This window comes from Acipenser ruthenus, chromosome 28 (genome assembly GCF_902713425.1).
Source record: "Acipenser ruthenus chromosome 28, fAciRut3.2 maternal haplotype, whole genome shotgun sequence".
Lineage (NCBI taxonomy): Eukaryota > Metazoa > Chordata > Actinopteri > Acipenseriformes > Acipenseridae > Acipenser > Acipenser ruthenus.
Genome location: NC_081216.1, coordinates 17,193,427 through 17,214,197, shown reverse-complemented (window position 1 = coordinate 17,214,197; position 20,771 = coordinate 17,193,427). Strand labels below are relative to the sequence as shown.

General features: G+C 39.1%; 1 protein-coding gene across 15 annotated transcripts in view; it reads left to right on the top strand.

Moving 5' to 3' along the window:
* The window catches only part of LOC117435165 (serine/threonine-protein kinase BRSK2), a 222,016-nt gene that overhangs the window by 166,701 nt on the left and 34,544 nt on the right, over window positions 1-20,771 (top strand). For all 15 annotated transcript variants that reach the window (XM_059002910.1, XM_059002912.1, XM_059002911.1 and 12 more), the window contains exons 5-12: window positions 1,487-1,603; window positions 9,071-9,104; window positions 9,535-9,603; window positions 10,821-10,967; window positions 14,113-14,144; window positions 17,241-17,405; window positions 18,367-18,464; window positions 19,747-19,897. In XM_059002910.1, coding sequence (XP_058858893.1) covers window positions 1,487-1,603; window positions 9,071-9,104; window positions 9,535-9,603; window positions 10,821-10,967; window positions 14,113-14,144; window positions 17,241-17,405; window positions 18,367-18,464; window positions 19,747-19,897 — 813 coding nt within the window. The remainder of the gene's footprint in view (window positions 1-1,486; window positions 1,604-9,070; window positions 9,105-9,534; window positions 9,604-10,820; window positions 10,968-14,112; window positions 14,145-17,240; window positions 17,406-18,366; window positions 18,465-19,746; window positions 19,898-20,771) is intronic.

Here is a 20,771-nt window from a genome sequence, read left to right as displayed (position 1 = left end):
CAGAATCTGGGTCAGAGTGACCTGCTTTCGATTAATACTTTGAGTGAACAATTGTTAGTCCATTTACTGTCAAACAAAAAGGAATCTTGATCCCAAGTCGCAGATCACTAGGTGTCCCCTAACAGAAAATTAAAAAATTCTAATAAGAACATTTCAGAATGACAGCAAATAGCATATTTTTTTAAGCCAATAGAAAACGCCAATTAAAGTAAACCAATAAGAATGAAGTTACTTGTTCTTTTAATGTTTATTTTGAAGAAAGAGGCTGATGAAGTAAAAGCTTGTTTATTTTTTTCTGACAGCCAAATCTAAATACACAATCTTAAAATGTCGAAGCAAGCCGAGAGCACAGAAACTAGAAAGAGCTTTTGTTGTTTAAACATCTGAAAGTCAAGGTAAACCAAGAGAATGCCACACTGTCAGGCTGAGATAACCCTTGTTTTGTATGGGCAGAACAATGCCGGGTGTAATAACCGCAAAGCTTAACGAGTCTCTGAAGTGAATTACAGAGGACATGTATCATGTTAGATAAGGGACTGTACAGTGCAATCTTTTGTTGGTTGGATGAAGGCTTTAATGTTTAAGAAGTTTAGTCCCCAGATGTTTATCAGGGAAGTGATGTGATAATTCTATAATGACAAAGTAAATGCTTCATCAGTAATTCTTTGGTGATTTAATAAAAGTACTGCATCTAAGAAATTGACCTGTAAGGTATAACAAAATGGTTCTAGTTGGAATTAAAAAAAGAAGAAAAACATATTTTGGTATATCATACTACCACTTAAGTACATTTGATATTTCAGATTTTCACCAACATTTCAGATCAACAGATCGTCAAGTGTGGTTGCAATCTATTGAATATAAACCACCTTTTAGAATATTCATACTTTTTTTTTTAAATTCCAAAGCAGTTTTAAATTATAGTGCACAAACAGCAAATTCTTTTGACTATTTTTAGTTCAACTATTTGACTCTTGTCAAATTCACTGTACCCCTAGTGCCTAATGCAGCAGGATAACCCATGAAAAATAGCACATAATCTCCATTACTTATTAATATAATTGTAATTGGCAAGGTTATTGATATACAGTTGGAAACAAGCCACAGGAATAGCCATAACAACCTTGTCTCTATCCCACTTACCATTCTGGATTTTGTTTCACACATACCTGGCTTTCCACTGTGGAAATGTTTCATTATTTCATGGTAGTATCACTTTAAAGCTGAAGACAGATAAATAAATATATAAGCAAAATAATTATAATCGGTTTCTATTACATCATCTTGCAAGTTGTCTTGCTTGTTACATGTGTGAGAGAAGGGATGTTACTTCAGGTTTTAAGCATGTGACACAATCACATTCCCACTATCGGTTATAAGGTGCGTGATTTCAGATGGAAAGAGGACCACAGGACTGGACAGGATGGTTTGAAAAGTAGTATGAATGGTCTCAATTGTAATTCCTTTATCTCTGGTCTCCCCACAGCCACAGGGACTTGAAGCCTGAGAACTTGTTGCTCGATGAGAAGAACAACATCAGAATAGCAGACTTCGGCATGGCCTCCCTTCAGGTTGGAGACAGCTTGTTGGAAACCAGCTGTGGGTGAGTACTGCCAAACTGGTCCTGTAGAGGGCGACATGGAGCAGTGGGGTTAATACATGAGCCATTACTTTTGAAATGAATAGTAGATACAGCCAAAAGTCTTGCATGCATAGAACCGAGATCTCAACTTGAAACGTACACACGAAAGGGGCGAAGTTTTTCTTTATACTTTTATTGCGACGAGGCTCACAGGATAAGCAATGCCCTGTGATATAAATTGTGAAATAAAACCAGCAGCAACTCCGAATAGAAATCCGATTCGTACCTATTGCTATGTCCTTTGAGCCCCTTGCTTTGTGTAAACATAAGCGGTGCCGGCTGTAGCACAGCCAGCTTGCTCTTCCCTCACTCAAAGCATTACATGCAATAAAAGAAAAAGAACAAACTCTCATAACTCACCAAGTGCCACAGGCCTCCATGACTTTTGAAAGTCTTTCTCAGGAGGGTGATAAGCCTTGAATGGCGCCACGGACTATTACACTTTCGGTTACCACGCTCAAGGAAGAAGGGGGTAATTGTGGTGCTTGAACTGCTCTCTCTCTGCAGCCTCGGGTCATGAATGAAGAACGGGCAAGGCAATAGGGAAGCGCCGAGTAGTGGCAGGTTGCACCGTATCTGTTTGTGAACACTGCATTCATCACTAAAGACTGTCACAAGAATACATGTTTCCTGCCTTCACTGCAGCTTAGGAATTTCTCCCAACCTTCTGTACAGCACTGTATTTGATGGAGGACTGATTCAATCAGCTGGTTCAAAAATAAAAGGAATATCACAACTATAAAACACTCCTTGGTAGAATATGTAGTAATACCAAAAGAAACTTAATACATTTCTCTGATGTTTCAAAGAAGACAAAGAGAAAACCCCTTGCAGAATCTCTGGAATGTGGGGCCTGTGTGGTTATAGCGGCTCTACACCCTATTGATGGCGTTACAGTGGTTGTTTTCTGTTATTTTATTTAGATAGAAATCTGCATATGCTTCCTGATGTAATACTGGTTATATAAATAGTTTTCCATCTGTGGGCGGTTTGGAAAGTCGGCATTCAACACAAAGGGACAAAAAAAAAGATAAGTGAGTGAAGGAGGCTGTTGCTAATAGGCATGCAGATTGCTAAACAGCTCCCATCCATTACACTGACGGAGGCCTTCACTGCCTGAACAGAGGCCCGTCTCAGCACACAGGGTGTCATTTCAAGCACCCGGCAGGCAGCATCCATCTTTATTAGAGCCGAGGTGCTATATCTACTGGATGATATTAAATGGGTAATTCCAAAGCTTTAAAAAACATTTCAGGGCCTCGCATTAGCATAACAACATTGCCACGGGTGCTTTATCGTTCTGCTGTGTATTCTTTTGTTTTTCAGACTGTATTTTCACTTTTTTGCAGGTGATAACGTTTTTTTTTGTTTTTTTTCCCCAGCCACAATGCTGTAAGTTCACTTCCTGTGTTACAGGAAATAGGACACCACTGAGCCTTTTACTCTTGTGGCGTCAAGTGGGTTCCTATGGGGAGAGGAAAACCCCAGTACTCAAACCTTAGTGCTGTGGCAGGAAACAGTTGCTTTATCTGATTCAAAGTGAGCTAACGAGGGATAATAAGACATTTATTTTAAAAGCCTTACTCATTTTCAAACCATTTTAAAATGAGGGAACTGGCATGTTTTTGGCCTGTGGTTTGTGTAATGATGGAGAACCAAGCTGGTTCTCAATTCTCAACTAACAGATGTCTGATTACCGAACGTTAAAGCCAGATTGCTGTGCCAGGTTACAGGCACATGTTGTTGAGAAACATGCAATGACTTATATAAAGGTTACTACCAACTGATGCAGATATATAGCAATTTTCACAACTTTGTTACACCAATTATCCATACATCAAATAACAGGCCTAATCATACTGTACACGCCTATGTTCCAGTCAATGTTTTCTTCCCTTTCCTGCAGATCCCATTCATTGCCTAGATTCATGCTGAGGCAGTGGCATTTGTAAGCAGTGTGTCTGCTTCAATATATGAGGCTGTTTTGGGGTTGCAGAGGGTGGGCTCACACCAGGCAATATTTGACTAATTCAATTCCATGCAATCGAGTCTGGAACGTCCTACTGTTTATTAAAATAACTGTTACACGGAGAGGCAGTAGTTTTCAATACCTTGAAAGTTTCTCAACCATAATACATGACGCTCTACTGTCCTGCTTGCCTTCTGTGCCAATTCACTTAATGCAGGGCAGACACAAAGAGAAACACCACACGCTGTTTATCCTTCACATGTACTCTGTAATATATAAAAGCTGCACCTCCCAGGCAGTATCTGAGAAAAACTTGAATTGAGGACTTCATCAACCACCGATGCTTCACAAAGAACAGCACAAAATAAATGGATACATTAGCATATTGTATTATACATTATTTAGAGGTTGTTTTAGTTTAGTATTTCGTTTTTGTGTTTTCATTTTTTTAATTTATTAACCTCATTGCCTTTGACACACTAGCTGAGAAAATAAATATCCAGGTTCATTTAGTTAGTGTGATTACATAGCCTGGCAGTAAATGCTAAGGGGTAAAGCTAATACCACTAAATCAATTTGAATTCCTTGATTCCTACAGTACAAACACACGACAAGTAATACGTTCAATTCCCTTCAGACTACGCCTCATTACATAATGTTAACGTTCAGTATTAATATTTATATTAAACCATTGCAAGAAGTAATACATTTGTACATCACGTGCAGTCATTAGTCCTGTGCAGTAATTATAACTAATCCGCAAAACCAACATTAAAGGGAGGGAGGTATTTTTTTTCCTGTGCTCCAATGCCTGGCTTCCTCTTAAAATAATTACAGAATGATTTGACTAAAGGCTAAGCAAACTGTGGACGTGAAATGTTATTCCTGAATATTATAAACAAGTGCCCAAGGTTTACATTGAAAAGCAAAAATGTAATTAAATAAATTCTCTCATTTATATTGGGCTTGTGGAAGTAGAACAAATGAAGGCTGTTAAGCGAATATAAGGGCCTCCCTTTCTTTTCTGACTGCTGACAGCACTGTTAATGTGAGTATTTGCCTGCTTCTGAAAAGTCTCTTTAAAGCTAAATGACAAGGTAATATAGCATGGGAGTTTTGCCAACAAGTGACAACCATTACCTTACAATACATTTTTTTTTTTTTTTTTTTTTAATTTAGTCATCGCCAATTTTTTACCCCGGTTTTTCTCCACAATTTAGTATGCCCAGTTATTATCTGTATCCTCGGCTCACCGCTCGCAACCCTCCCGCCGACTCGGGAAACGGAGGCTGGAACACGCGTCCTCTGAAACGTGCTCCTGCCAAGCCGTCATTTTTCGCACTGCAGATCCACACCAATGCCACCAGACCTATAGTGCTGGAGGACAACACAGATCTGGTGGCTCCACTGCAGAACCACAGACGCCCAATCGGCCACAGGGGTCGCTGATGCACGGTGAGCCATGGATTCCCCTGCCGTCCTAAGCCCTCCCTACCCGGGCAGCGCTCAGCCAATTGTGCGCCGCCCCCTAGGAATTCTCGGTCACGGTCGGCTGTGACATAGCCTGGATTGGAACCTGCGATCTCCAGGCTATAGGGCACATCCTGCACTCCGTGCGGAGCGCCTTTACTGGATGCGCCACTCGGGAGCCCCCACCTTACAATACATTTACAAAAATGAACTTTTTCAAATTTTTGGTCCAAACACTGAGGCTCAAACCCATCGCTTCACTGTGCCGAGCTATTAGCCTGCTCATGTAGAATATGTTTTTGAGGAAACCCTGTACAATTATTGATTGTCCCTCATGCTCTGCTGCCTGATACCTAAGCACAGATACGACAGTTTTTAATAAAACACATTAATCTCTTCCCCTTAGACACAAAGATTTACAGTTTACTGCCTGCTGCACCCACAAGTCAAGTTGAAGTTAGAAATTGCTTTGCTTTGCTTTCCAACATGCTTATTATTTATTTTATTTTATTTAGAAAGTATTTACCCAGAATAAACCAGTATTTCTGCATGCATAGAATGTATTCTGCCAGCATGGAGTAGTCCAGTATTTCTACACAGAATAGTCAAGTGGGATAAAGCTGAAGAGCATCTTCATTTACCTTCTACAAGACTTGGGCAAAGTATTAGAAACAGCAGTGATCCTGATATAGCCCACATATTATTCATTTCTTCTACAAATGGACTCCCTGACTGGCACTCTAATATATATCAGCTGCATCTCCCTGTTGCAAGTCAGTTTTTAATCATGACGGACAAGACAACAGGTCCATTTTGTATACAATGTAAGATTCATGAGGCCATCATTGTGAACATATTTCCACCCTTCAGCTTCCTTAAAGGAACCAGAGGCCCTTTAGATCATGCGTCTTAAAAATTGGTCAATTTTGGGGTCTCCAGGTGGCTCACTCGGTATAGGCACGACCATGTGGTCTGCAGAGTGAGTTGTACAGTAAGGGGATCACAGGTTTGCGTCCTGGCTACGCAGAGTTGCAGGTCTTCCCTGAGGATGCCACATAGAGTGTTGCATTGCCTCTGGTGCTCCCACAGATTTGGGAGACAAACTTGTCATATTTCTCCTCACTATAGCGAACCCTACCCTGCATAGCTGTCCTTTGTCCTCCAGAGCCTACACTAAAGAAGCAATGAACCGGGTCAGGAGGCTGTGTGGTCCAGTGGTTAAAGAAAAGGGCTTGTAACCAGGAGGTCCCCGGTTCAAATCCCACCTCAGCTACTGACTCATTGTGTGACCGTGAGCAAGTCACTTCACCTCCTTGTGCTCCGTCTTTCGGGTGAGACGTAGTTGTAAGTGACTCTGCAGCTGATGCATAGTTCACACACCCTAGTCTCTGTAAGTCGCCTTGGATAAAGGCATCTGCTAAATAAACAAATAATAATAATAATTCAGAGGGTGCCCACTGACCTCCAGGTCTCCTGAGCTGTTGTGGGGAGTGAGGGACATAACTGGTCTTTCTAAACTAGTAAAATGATTTCGATGTTGTGTCTCTGGATTAACTCAATTGCATCTTGCACCCTTCTTCTCCTCCTCCAGCGTACTCATCAATCTGACTCTGTACTTGCAAGATGTATTGTTTTGTTTGTTTTTGTGTTTGAAAAGATTTTTTTCTCACAGGGACATCTGTCGGATATTAAAAAGACTATATTTATATAAAAAAGCAAGACACGAAGTGAAATGCCCAGGGAGCAGATAAGACATTACATTTAATGATAATTGCAGAACGGGAAGCGCAGACACACTGGTTTTAATATATGTACTGGTATTAAAAATCGTTTAGGCATTACTCTCCTTTTTTTAACAGCTTCATTGACTTGATCCTATAAAATGGCACTGTACAAATGTAATGAGGTTTAGCAAATGGCATTTGGGGATTGATGTCCTAAATAAAAAATAAATAAACAGTTGGTTTCACACAGAGAAGTGCATCTTTTTTTTTTTTTCTTTTGTTGTTTAATAATTTGTTAATGTACTTTTTGTTGAGTTTTTTTGGTTTCATGTAGTTTTTTGTACTTTTTTTAATGTTTTACTTGCAGTCATAAAATGTAATAAAAAAACAGTAAGTGGGTGTTTTGCAGAGGTTGAGAATAGCAAATCAGCCTTACACTAAAATAGATTTAATGATATTTTCGTGATACCAGTTTTAAAGAACATTTTTAAAAAGTTTAATACGCTATTAAAAAAAAAAAAATTTCTACACCACAATTCAGTGACAAAAAAAACCAAAACTAACATTTCATTTCTTACTGCACTGTACCTCCCTGTTTGTTTGTATGAGGTTTAGGCTTCCATACACAATATTTCACCTATGGGCTTCAAAGCACAGAATAATGCTAATATACTCCTCCCTTCACATGAAGAAGCAAATTTAGAAGCTATATATATTTTCTAGAATAATTAATAAGCAATAGTAATTAATAACCAGAAACAATAGATAATGAAAGAGAACACACATACAGTAATAGGATCATTAACGTCTTCCATAATATAAATGCACGTTACTTAAATAGAATTAATAGGATATTAAAGCCAAGGATTCATTTGTGTAAAAAAAGGTGGCTGATCTTATATTAGGGATAGCAGTTTAATAGACCTAATGTACTGCCCTTGATTTACAGTAGTTTCCACATATGCTTCAAGTTTTCATTGGCTTGTGGGTTTCCTGCCTTACTGTTGGGGTCGGTAGCTCCATGCTGACCTTTGCTTAGCCGTGTTTTAACATAATCTTCAGGTTTGAACAATACCTGTGGCGGAGCGACTAATCTGGTGTGACAACGCTGTTGTTGTTAAGAGTGGTAGTTTTTTGGTGTTTCGACGTTTGAGGTATACAACAGGTACATTTTCTTTCTCATAGGCGTCGCGTCCTAAAATATATCATTACAGTACACTTCTGTCATTCAATTCATAGAACAGGAAAGCGTTATTTTTATTGTACATGTTTTTTTTAATTTATTTTTCATGTCAGAAACAATAGGTACCGGATCTGAGATCGGATGCTACGTGGCACAAATTAACCCCGGATATAAAGCCAGCAAAAATTCAGTGTAGAGAACCCAGTACATGGAATACAATCTGTACTGAGCAATAGACAGTCATTTATCGTTAGCTCTCTCTTGGTGGTTGGAACCTAGTGTTACTGTCAAAGACCTGAAAGACAGCAGTGAAAGGCAATGCGTGCAAGCATGTTTGAAGAGGGCTAGTTAGCAGTGGCTAAATTCATAAGATATTGCTGCACAGGGCTGTTGGACATTCAAGTACAGCACACAATTTAATGTGATTAGCACTTATCTACTAGCTTGCAGGCTACCTATACTCGCAGCTCTATTAATATTTAAATTGTCCCTTGTGTTTTAATTAAGTCAGGCATTTTTCACAGGCAAAGAGTCCCCCCTTCTTATTCCTTTTCATTCTCAAGACATTAAAAGGACAGGCAACACTCTGACTTTGATAAAAAGGAGATGGTTTGCTGGCAAGTGGCTCAATCAAAGATTTTGCATCCAAGTTTAGTCCACACTGACTAATAGCTATGGGGGGGGGGGGGAGAATGTCAGTAAAAAACATTCAGTATATCTACATTTACTTTGACCTCCTTTTGCAGTTTAACACATTTTGCTTCATAAAGTCAAATGAAACCTGCTGAATAAAGTTACGTTAACATATATAGAATTACACACCACTTTGTAGTTTTCCATATACTTAACAAAACACTGACAAAAACACCCAAAACCTTGATGTTTCATTACACGCTACACAGGGGAATGCTATTTATATATAAATCTTACTTTTTTGTGCAGTCATTCAGTGCAAGTCCAGCTATAGGTTCTAAACCATACTGGATGGCCCTGACATGGCAAAGCCTGGAGGAACATTGCCAATATTAGTATTCTAGCCTATTGGTTGCAGGGACTTGATTTCCTCTCTCTTATCTCTGCAGGTCCCCTCACTATGCATGTCCAGAAGTAATTCGGGTGAGTACGGTATCCTGAACCGAAAAGCATGCCTGTACACAAGTCATTATATCCAATATATTTTATTATTTTCTCAGTCATTATTACAATACAATGCATACTGAAACTTATAGAAATGCATCATTATTTAATGTTCTCTACTAAGTAATTCACATTGATACTCAATACACTTATAATACAATTATAATTCACTGCCTGCTATCTATCATTCTCTATCTATTAAGAGTGGGAGATGCTCTTGTTCAACATGTGTACTCTACTGTATATTTAACATGTAACAGGGGAGTCTGTTTTATAAGAATTTAAATAGCTGTCATACAGTATGATTGTGAACTAATTAGATTTTGCAGAGAATCGAGGGAGACATCATGTAGGAGGGTAATTCTGAAAGGCAATGCCATTCTCACAGCTTTTTATTATCTCTCTGCAGGGGGAGAAGTATGACGGGCGAAAAGCAGATGTCTGGAGCTGTGGGGTCATTCTCTTTGCACTTTTGGTGGTAGGTTTGGTGTTAATGGCACTCGTTCTCTCTTCAACAGTATTAGGAAGTATATGAAAATATATATAAATTATTAAAACCCACATGCTTCCAAGTGAAAGCCTGTATGCACCCTTTTGAAACTCCGCTCCACTGCGACTTCAAGCTGATGAACCTTTTATCCCATTGCTATTGACATGTAACCCCCACCTCCTCTGCACTCTACCATTCCCAGTTCAAATAGCAGCAGATCTGTGTTTGAACGGAGTGCTTCTAATAGCATCCTGTAGCCTGACACACACACAAAGATCTCCCAGCGGCTTTCCTTTCATTTATTAAACGGGCTCGCCACTATCTCATCCCATCAAATATTCAGGGGGAACACGGAGCCATAGCCAAATAAAGGCTGCGTGACTAAAAATAAACAAGCCAATATGAAAATAAATAAGTATCGGGGGGCAGCTATTTACAGGCAAGAGAGGAGTGCTCGGTGTGGTGCGGTCGTGATTTAATTCTGCATGGGCTAAAATTAATCGAAGAGCTGGGAGCTCGGACTGCTTTCTGACGCAAAAAGAATGTATTCCAGGGAGAATACCAGTAACATGTTTCTTCATTAAAGCAGGGCTAGTTTTAAAGGAAGCCCACAGCTCCTATATACAAATATATAGTTGTTATTAATATAAAGAGAGACCAGAACACAAACAGGAATACAGCATGATAAATCTTGGGGTTAGTCATATTGTTATTACATATTCATATTATAATACATAATATGAAAATATCAATATAGGTGTTTCCTGTAACATATATATATATATATATATATATAATATATATATATATATATATATATATATATATATATATTTCTGCTAAGCACTAAGACTAAAGTCTTAAAGCCACCTTTGATTTTTTAATTTAATTTAATTTAATTTTTTTTTTTTTTTTGCAAGCAGCATTTATTTTAACTACCAAAATTTGTTTCAAAGTAGATCGTTTTTCTTTTTCAGCAAGCCAAAGTTTATGAAATATTTTCATTTATAAACGCATTTTTTGGATAAACTGCCCTTGATTTAAACTTCCATTCAGTATAATTTGCTTGCAGTCTTGTTTCCTCGCAGTCTTGTTTCCTCTTGGATTGAATGAATGGTTTTTGAATCTCAATGAAGTTGACAGGTTTTCTTTCACTCATTTTAACACTGACACCCCCATCTCTTTCTCTCTCTCTCTCTCTCAAGGGTGCCTTGCCATTCGATGACGACAATTTGAGAAATTTGCTGGAAAAGGTGAAACTGGGGGTGTTCCATATGCCACACTTCATCCCGCCAGACTGCCAGAACCTCTTGCGTGGCATGATAGAGGTGGACGCCACGAAACGATTGACGGTCAGCCACTTCTCCATTATTTTGGAGTAAAGGTTTATTTTGTGCACCCTAAAAACATATTTTCTGACTTCTTTCCCACAAGACATTATCTTGCTGTAGTCTGTTTAGTTTTCCAGACTTTATTTAGACTTTGCCACCTCACTATGAATTTGCTTCATGCTGTATTAGGACCCCCACCGCAGCCTCGGTCACTTTGCTTATCAGACTGAATATGGAGGCAGGTGGGCTCCTAATACCTGCTGCACCGGAAATGAATTCATAGTAGAATCTGTTCTACAACACTTTAAATACTCAATCATAAGATACCCCAATTTGTGGACAACACCCTTAGACAATGTGACTGTAATTTGTCTTTTGTTTATTGAACTTAATAATGGTTATTTATTTCTCTATGAAGTTAAATTTTTATGCCTGAAGTTTCTGATGACCTATGATGTCTTTTCTTAGTCTGAGCGCACTCAACCTGCACTCCTCTAAGCATTCGCTCTGAGACCTGAGTAAACCTGCTTGCAGGGCAGAGCAGGGCAGAGCAGAGCAGGGCAGGGCAGGGCAATCATCATGCTCTTCAGGAATGCTGTTCAGAACAGGGTTGAGGAGGTGGAAACTTACCTTTGGAGACCAGAAGACGGTCAGCTGGAGCTGGAGCTCAGTGCTGAAGTGTGATGTGCAGCCCAGCGCCCCACTGCCCTGCCTGCTGTGAGCAGTGCTGGGGCCTGTGCCCTTCAATGATGTTAATATGGGACAACTGCATCCCAGCCCCATACATCACCCTGTCAGCCTGGAGCAGGAATAATTCATGGGCATCCCATCGCGCTGATTAGAGTGGGGGGGCGGGGGGGCGGGAGGGCAGGGGGGGGGGGGGGGGGGTGTCAAGGAAAATCAGTGCTGGTTCAACTGGAGCTGTTAACCGTGGGTTGTCCTGTAGGTCCTGTTAGTAGCTGTGTTGTCTAATTGAAGCTAAGACCCAAACTAACAACGATTCCAAAAACACAAACAAGCTTCAACCAGCTGCTTTTATTCTCATTGCATTTCAGCCCTGTAGCTGTGAGTGGCACCAGTAGCGTTTACACTGCATTCCAATGAACTAACCATTTAGCACTGAACACTGTAGCCCAGTGAATGAATTGCTGATCCATCCAACTTTGAGCCCTCGCCTGCTGGTTTTTCACAGATTATTGAATTGAGAGTTTCTTAATTTTATTTTTCCGTTTCACGCAATAGGTCAGTTTGCAAAGATATCAGTTTTGCATGTATTATTCTAGCAGGGGGGATGAATTGCTTCCTTCAGAGACTTTTGGCTAGATCTTGATATCATCTCACTGTGATGGAACTTGATTTCCTTCTCACTATTTCTTGATGGCTTGGGAGTCTTTTTCACGACTTTTGGCCCCTGGTTGTCATCTTCAGAACTGCTTGCTCAAATGTAATACAACTTTGAACAGACAAAGAAGTTATTCACCCTGCTGTGACTGGTGCCTCTAAAGCTGGGTGTGGTGCTGCACTTCCAGCCCCTGTTTTTGTTCTGGAGTTTTATCATCATTAGCCTGGAAATGAAGAGGAAAGCCATGTGAGAGACAGCTTGGATCGGGAGGCTTTGTCTTGCGTGCCGAGGTAATGCCCCCCTTTGGATTTCATGTTCCAGCGCTCTTTGAAAATTCTCTTCCACAAGACGCTCTCCCAACGCTCCACGGGCACCTGCGGACAATTTGTCAAAATTACAAGATTGTCAAAGCAGTTTTGATAAGCTTCTCGAGTAATTGTGCTAACAAATATCCCCTCTACTTCCTAAGTTAAAAATGTCTTTCCAGGCAGCTTCCTGACAATCTGAAATTCTTTTTAATTTTTTGCTCCAGTTGTGGCTTTTATCCCATCTTTTTTTGTTAGAAATCTAATTTATTTTCTGTGTTGTTTTTATAGTATTTTGTGTATAAATTTTAGAAGAATGCACCTACTTTGTACATAGAAGAACTTAAATTAAAGACAATGATCCCATCAAGAGGAAAATGTATTTAGTAATTGAATTAATGAAATCACAAGAAAAAAGTGACTGGAACAATATGGCTACTTCCTTTGGGTGGAGTTAAGGCATTTGCAAGACTGATTGGCTGAGTTTCAATCACAAAACAATGCACAGTTCCTAACTTTGCAAACTTTAAAAAACGAAGTTTTCAATCATGAAGAAAACACCATAATGTAATTTTAAAAATGTTTTTCAAAATCATCTGCATTGTAAACAAGCACACTACCCTGCGGTGCTGCAGAGGACTGCTGGAAGCAACAGCATTAGAATATGAGAAGCTGAAGATAAATTGGACAGTTCTTTGCCGAAAAGTTTTGACAAGAAGTCTTTATCCATGTCCTCAAAAAAGACTGTTAGTCGAGATGTTTGTCCGAGAATTAGATTATTTGAGCGTTTCTGCTTTATTTTAGGATTGAGTGTTTTTTATAGTTATGAAAAACTGAAAAATTAGGTGTATCTAGCCAATTTTTAGTTCAAAAGTGTCAAATAAGGATATTTTGTCTTTTTCTTCTCTTTATTCATATACTGTTTAGAAAAAAAACTGAAGGCTGTCTAATTTAACATCATCTCAGTTATGGCAATTGTGCTTTAAAAAAAAAAAAAAAACATAAATAAAAAATACCCAACACTGCGAAAATAAAAAGCACAAAAAAAACACAAGTTTCAGGTCAGACATTATCTCTTCTGAAACCACACCACATCCCAGGGACTGTGTCTCTTGTTATGATACTACCCTAGATAAGTGGCTTTTCCACCCCCCAACAACCCCAACCCCCATCCTACCTACAAGGAAGGTTCAATTGAAACATTTTCTTTAATAGTGCACTTTCCTTCAGCAATATAGGACTGTCTGTTGTACACTAATGCTTTTTCTAACACAGAATAACCAGTTCCATAGGAAGCTGATTAGATCAACACAGCAGAACAATCCGAAGCATTTGTACTTTAAAAACATCATCTACTGCTTCACTAACCCTTTCCCCCATACAGTTCACTGTCAGGGACATAGCCATTGAATAAATCCCCATTATACATCTCTCAGACTTCCATTAGAAACCTATTTCCTGACATCTCTCCGTAATGTGTGTTCTATTTTAAAATGACTATTTTCTTTCTTCCTTGCAGCTAGAACAAATTCAGAAACACACATGGTACATGTAAGTATATTTATCTCACTGTATTTATTTTATTTTTTTATTTCAAATACCTGTCTTGTTTTTCTACCTGTCAGGTCATGACCTCGTTGGCTATTCTTGGGTCAGCAGTGAGCGTGTGATTTATCAGTTTGAGCTCAGCATTGGACGGCTGTATTTGAGCTGTCGCATGCTTTGTTCCCTCTGACAGGCTGATAAATAGCAGTAGGTCAGATCCACACATTTAACATCATCCAAGGGCACAGACTGTAGAGGAGGGGTTGGTGGATTACCTTTCATACTGTCCAGCCTTGTACATGATTGTGCCAAAGAAAATACAGGAGTTATAACTGATGCCCCACCCTATATTTACTCTACCTATTTAAATAACCATTTAAGCTTTTTAACAAAAATAAAAACCTATGGTCTAAAATATGGAGAAATTGAAAGAGAGAGAAAAGGAGGAGGGTGTATTGGTAGTAATTGCATTTACATATTTGATAGTAATTCTTTTTGTAAATAATGATATTCGTTTTAATTTGGCTTCCCCGATAGCTGACCTCTGTCTGCCTTTCAGTTAGTCACTGCAGCCTGTGGATTGCTATCTGTCTTAAAGTTAATAATAAAAAAAGACAACAGGTTATTCTGTCATAAACTGCATACTACAGAGCACATGTCACCTATCATACAGAAATGGGGGGATTCTTGAGTTACAATATAGTAAGTACTGTAATACGCAAGAAACACTGCCCTGTAGATTCATGTTTTCTTTCATTAGCATGTTCATTTCTCTGGAAGACATGTGTGCAGACTGTGCTCCAGAGCAGAATCCCAGTAAATCGGCCCATTAGCATTTATTTTTTTTCCTCTTCTGCCTTCTTCCATCATAAATACTAACGCTTTATTGGCACTTCAGGGCAGTAATGGCTAAGAATGATCAGGAAAAACCATGGTAACAAAAGGGTAATTGGTAGAAAGTCACAACAGGTTACTTGTAATGATCTCCATTAAGTATAACTTAGGCTCTCGAATAGGAGCATAAAAAGAGAATGAAGTTCCTTATTAATGTCCACATTTATAAGATGTGGATCCCAAAATTCTGCAACAGTAACAGCTTGTATATGTTTTACAGAGGGGTTGAACAAGTAGTAGAAATATCTGCCATAACTCTGTCACCACGGGCAGCCTTAACAGCAGTGATTGAAAGTGTTGTTTTTTAAGTTGTCCTGCGACCGATTACCTCTTCTAAATCCAGAATGGCTTTTGAGGCTGTACTGCCTTACACGCCAATCTGTCAGACCTGCCATATTGCCCATCGTGAGACTAAGACTGAATTGCATCAGGGAGATGCAGCTTTAATATACTGCAGAATGTACAGTAACAGCAAGACTAGGGGTGGGGATTGATTTACACATTTTCCCTCTCAGACCCTTTACTTAGTAAATATCTTGGCTTCCTTGAAACAGATAATGGCCTCCTTTAAAAATAAGTCAAATATGTTGAATGAGCAAAAGAGTTCACAAATAAAATGGTATACCGAAATGTTCTCATTTTTCTAGGAAAGCAGTTCAACTGGGGGTGGGGAGTTTGTTACTGGATTACTTCACTCAGACTACTTGCTCACTGAATAGATAATTGTCTCGTCTTTAAAAAATGTGCTCAGGATTTTAATGAGGAATCCATCTCAAGTTTGGTGGTAGTCTAAATATGATTCATTTACTAACAATGCTGAATGACTGGGTGGAGCATTTGTTCTTTATTTTAGCAAAAAAATGATTTTTCTGAGTGGTGACTGCCGAAGGCCTTAGCCTGAAACCTATTTTTGAGGGTAAAATGAAGAGAAAATGTCATTCCCAATCATTCCGCATTGGCAATAAGTGAATCATATTTGGGGGACTACAACACTTGTGGGAGAGACATTAAAATCTCTTACATATTTTTAAAGAGGAGACGATAATCTATTCATAGATACCAGGGTAAAGGGCTCTGAGTGAAGAAAAATGGCCAAGTCTTCCTGTAAATCATTGTGTATGGAGCATGGTATATTATGCCAAAGCACTGGGAAGTACCTATAGCGGTTGTAGTGCTTCAGTAAAATATGTACTGAATACCTAGTGTACAAGACAGTGTAAGAGAAGAGCTATGGAACAATATGTTTGAAACATACATTTATCTTGCTCTTAATTGTTTTAATACTTGTACTGTGATTCTTGAAATGTATTTTTTGTTTACGACTGTAAGTCACCTTGGGTAAGGGCGTCTGCTAATAAATAAATAAATAAATAAATAAATAAATAATAATAATAATATACGCTAACACTAATCATTTTAATTTCGAAAACTGAGCACCGTCCACCCCCCACCCCTCCAGCTCGTGTTATCGAGAGGCAAACCTTTAATTTCTTCATTCGTCATCTCGACAGCAAAGCGCTGTATAGTGTAAGCTGTATTGAAAGAAATGTCTCGAAACCCCTCTGTTAGGGATTTTTTTGTTAACTGCCCAGACGACCAAAAAAAAAAGATTGAATGCAAACTGTGCAAGCGACTGTTGATGTATCATGGAGGCACAACCAATCTCCGGGGTCACTTTACAAGCGTAAGTTCATGTTATTATTAGTATTATTATTAATATTTTAGTAGTAGTAAAATGTGACTGTGACTGATAACCTGCTTGGAACGGTGACTGTTAAATAATCTTTGTTTTGCCTAAGTCCATTGCAGTTTGTGCTGCTGCAATGCAAGCTTACTGTATATATCACAAGCAGCATCAATTACGTGTAAATAAACATGTATTTTTATTAATTATAAAAACATGGTTAATGTTCTATATAACAGTTTTTATACTACATGTGAATGTTGTATTCCATTTATATGGATTACCTGTAAAATAATAGGATTTTCAATCAAATATAAACAAGTAGCTATGGTGACATCACCATCACCAAATTAGTACAATTGAAGATTCGAACCTTCCTTAGGTAGTATGTTCTGAACCTTCGAAGGTCAAAATGTACCCTTCGTTGCAGCCCTAGTTTTTGTAATGCTACCCCTGTATGTGTCCCACTCCCTGACCTGAGTCTGCTTCTCTACTAACAGCTGGTGTTTTGTGTGTCCCCCCAGAGGGGGTAAGAACGAGCCAGAGCCCGAGCAGCCCATCCCACGCAAGGTGTCTATCCGCTCGCTGCCCTCCGCGGACGACATCGACCCCGACGTGCTGGAGAGCATGCACTCGCTCGGCTGCTTCCGTGACAAGAACAAGCTCATGAAGGACCTGCTGTCCGAGGAGTGAGTCTGGGGCAGGGCCTCACTACACTGTACCTAGAGGCAGGGAGAGGCAACCTTGGCTCTTCCATTCGATTGCATGCTTTTTGCAGCAAAGATCTGGATACAGTTTTCTCTCTGTCTGCCAACAACGCGTCATTACAGCAGATTGATTTGATCTCACTGACTGTGTCTTCCATTTGCATAGTGCTAAAAAACAGTGAAACAGGGCCATACAGATGGCACATTCATCATCTCATAAATAGCGTACTTACCGTTCACACACACTTACCTGCAGTGCCTATTACTGTACTTGATTAATGGGCTATAATTTCTTCCTAAAGTGTTTGAACTTGGGAAGGAATCTTCTCCGTTCCCTCCTCCACCCCACATGCACTTCACTGTAAAAATAACTTCAACCCTAAACCTCTCTGTTAGATGCAAATGGGCTGCCAAAAGCTGTATGTGTTGATTGGGTTGTTGAAGCTTCTTTAGGTTATGTGTTTGTTTATTAACTAGCTTACTAACATATCAACAGTTTTTAGTTAATATATAGTACCCTTTTTAGAAACTATTAAAAAGTACTTCTTGTTTACCCATTTTACAGATGTTATCACTACACATTAACTAACCATTAACAAACACTAAAACACATTTGTTTAGATGTTAGTGAGCTAACTGTTAACAAAAGAAAGCATTTTTCAAGTTTTTGAGATTCAGTGTTTGGGCAAAGTAGGTCTTCACTGTAACTTGTCGGGGAAAGACTTTAAGCAATATATGTTAAACTGCTTTATAAAAATGAGAATAAACTAATAAACCCTCCCTAAAATAGTTTAAAAGGATTTCATTAATTAAAATTGACTTTAAAAAACAGTTAACCATATATCAGATAGCGTAATGCCAAGGGCTCCCTGTAATGATAATATTTGATGGATCAGAACCCTTGCCCTTACTCTGCTGTAACTGTCCTGTTTCTCCCATTCAGAGACAACCAGGAGAAGATGATCTACTTCCTCCTTCTCGACCGGAAGGAAAGGTATCCGAGCCACGAGGATGAGAATCTACCACCTCGCAATGAAATTGGTACGTCCCAGCATGCATCAGTTCAGTAATCTCAATGAAATCAGTACATCCCAGCATGCATCAGTCCAGTAATCTCAATAAAATCGGTACATCCCAGCATGCATCAATCCAGTAATCTCAATGAAATCAGTACATCCCAGCATGCATCAGTCCAGTAATCTCAAAGAAATCGGTACATCTCAGCATGCATCAGTCCAGTAATCTCAATGAGAATCTGCTACTAGCTGCGTTTGCCAAGCAGAGGATTCAGATCATCCTTAGATCAATCATGGGGACCAGACGATGTGAATGTATATGATTTATTTAATTCCTTTTACATCATGAATATATAATAATAGAAACAATGACAACTTCTTTAGGAAAACCAAATCGAATTACACGGTTTATTTAATAACATGCATTTCATCATTGTATGATTTTAGACAATAGACAAGTTATTGCAAACATTTAGACAAGAAAATATTAGTCAAATTAGACTGATCAGATCTACCTGCACAACGGGAGTGTTCTCTTAAGGCAGGGCTGGAGGTCTTCTTCCCCAAATCACACTTGTATGATGAATATGCTCCTTACTTTATACCCACAAAACAACTCCACAGTCATAACCCTAATGTGAGTGTTCTAAATTGAATGGCTGTCTCTACTAGCTCAAACTGTGTTCTCTTGTAACTGGGTAAGACCGCTGTTGCTATGCACTCATTTTGATCATTCTAGCACTGTTCTACTTTTATTATTCTTAACCAGGCTAGCTTTGTGGTTTTAGGCTATTGTGGTCTGACCCAAAGTGCATTAACTTTTGAATCGCCTCTCCAGCATAACAAAAAATACTTTATTTCCCTACAGACTGGAATCTACCTTAGAGGAAGAGGCGCTTCACATTTTTTTTGTTAAAATTCTAATTTTTCCCAGTAGGAAATTTGCACTATATTAATGAAAGTTAGTGTCTTCGAACTCCAGTAGAAATCTGAGCAATTGGTCCAAGTTGATCAAGGGCTTTAAACCAAAATGCAAAGAAAAAAAGTAAAAACCTTATTGTTGCAAAAAGTAGTACCTTTTTCTATGTTGTGTTACATTCTTCAATTAAAACGTTTTTTTTTTATTTCTACACTGAAGAGATGTGAATATACATGTTAGTATTTTAGAAAGACTTCCACCCTTGTGGCTATGAAACATTTTTCTTTGCCTCTCCACGCATTGGTGAGTCACAAGCTGCAGTTACAGAGAGCCAGCTTGGATGATAGATGGATACACTGATGAAGCCCCCTGCCTACCTTGTTTGCAGATCCCCCTCGGAAGCGAGTAGACTCCCCGATGCTGAACAGACACGGCAAGAGGAGGCCGGAGCGGAAGTCTATGGAGGTGCTTAGCGTGACGGACGGAGGCTCCCCTGTGCCAGCGCGGCGAGCCATTGAGATGGCACAACATGGGCAGAGGTACAGCATGTCTCTCCTCCCAGCACCCAGCCCAGTGGAGGGGCAGGTGTTACGTTACCAGTAGCAGGGAGCACGCCGCATTAGCCCAGATGAATATGCAAACTGTAAATTAGTATTAGAGAGGAAAAGGTTTATTTTTCTTCTATATGAAATACTCCATGCATCACGTACTCCCTTTAATCCCAGCAAATTTCTGGAGCCAGTGGTTCTGGATTTAAATTGTTTAAGTTTCTGGTTCTTTGAGAATTGGTTTGTTCAGGGCAAAAGGACCCAATATGGTGGGAAGCTGTAAAAAGCTGTTTGGACACAAGAGCTCAGAGGGGACACGAGCTCAGAGGAAACACAAGACAAACAAATCCAGTTGATTTCTTAGCATTCATGTCACCTACGCATGATTCAACAAGAATGACTGGACAAAGTGCAGAATCTTTGATAAGTCATAAAGCTACACATCTCTGCACTGTATAGCTAAACAAATATGAATGTAGTTTTACCAGGAAAGGAGTTTTCAATAATTTATTTGAGGGATTTTTGAGCAGTCTGTGCCAGGCTAGTTGGTACTGCACCTTACAGATGTCAAGTGTTAAATAAAATATATGAAGGCCTAAGCACTTACAGTATCAGCAGTTACTGTTGCTATGATTTTTCAAAAGCACCTTTCATTTCTGCATAGTGAAATGGGCTTTTTTCCTAAAGGTTGGGAATTTAACATAAGAAAAGATACAGAGACTGATAACCACATGTGGTGCAAAAGCTTAGTACATTTTGATTACGAATGTGCCTGTATGATTTATTGAACACACATCCACACAGAAGCATGCGTGTACACACTCCATACCTCATTGTATAACCCAAGATTCATTTAAATATGTAT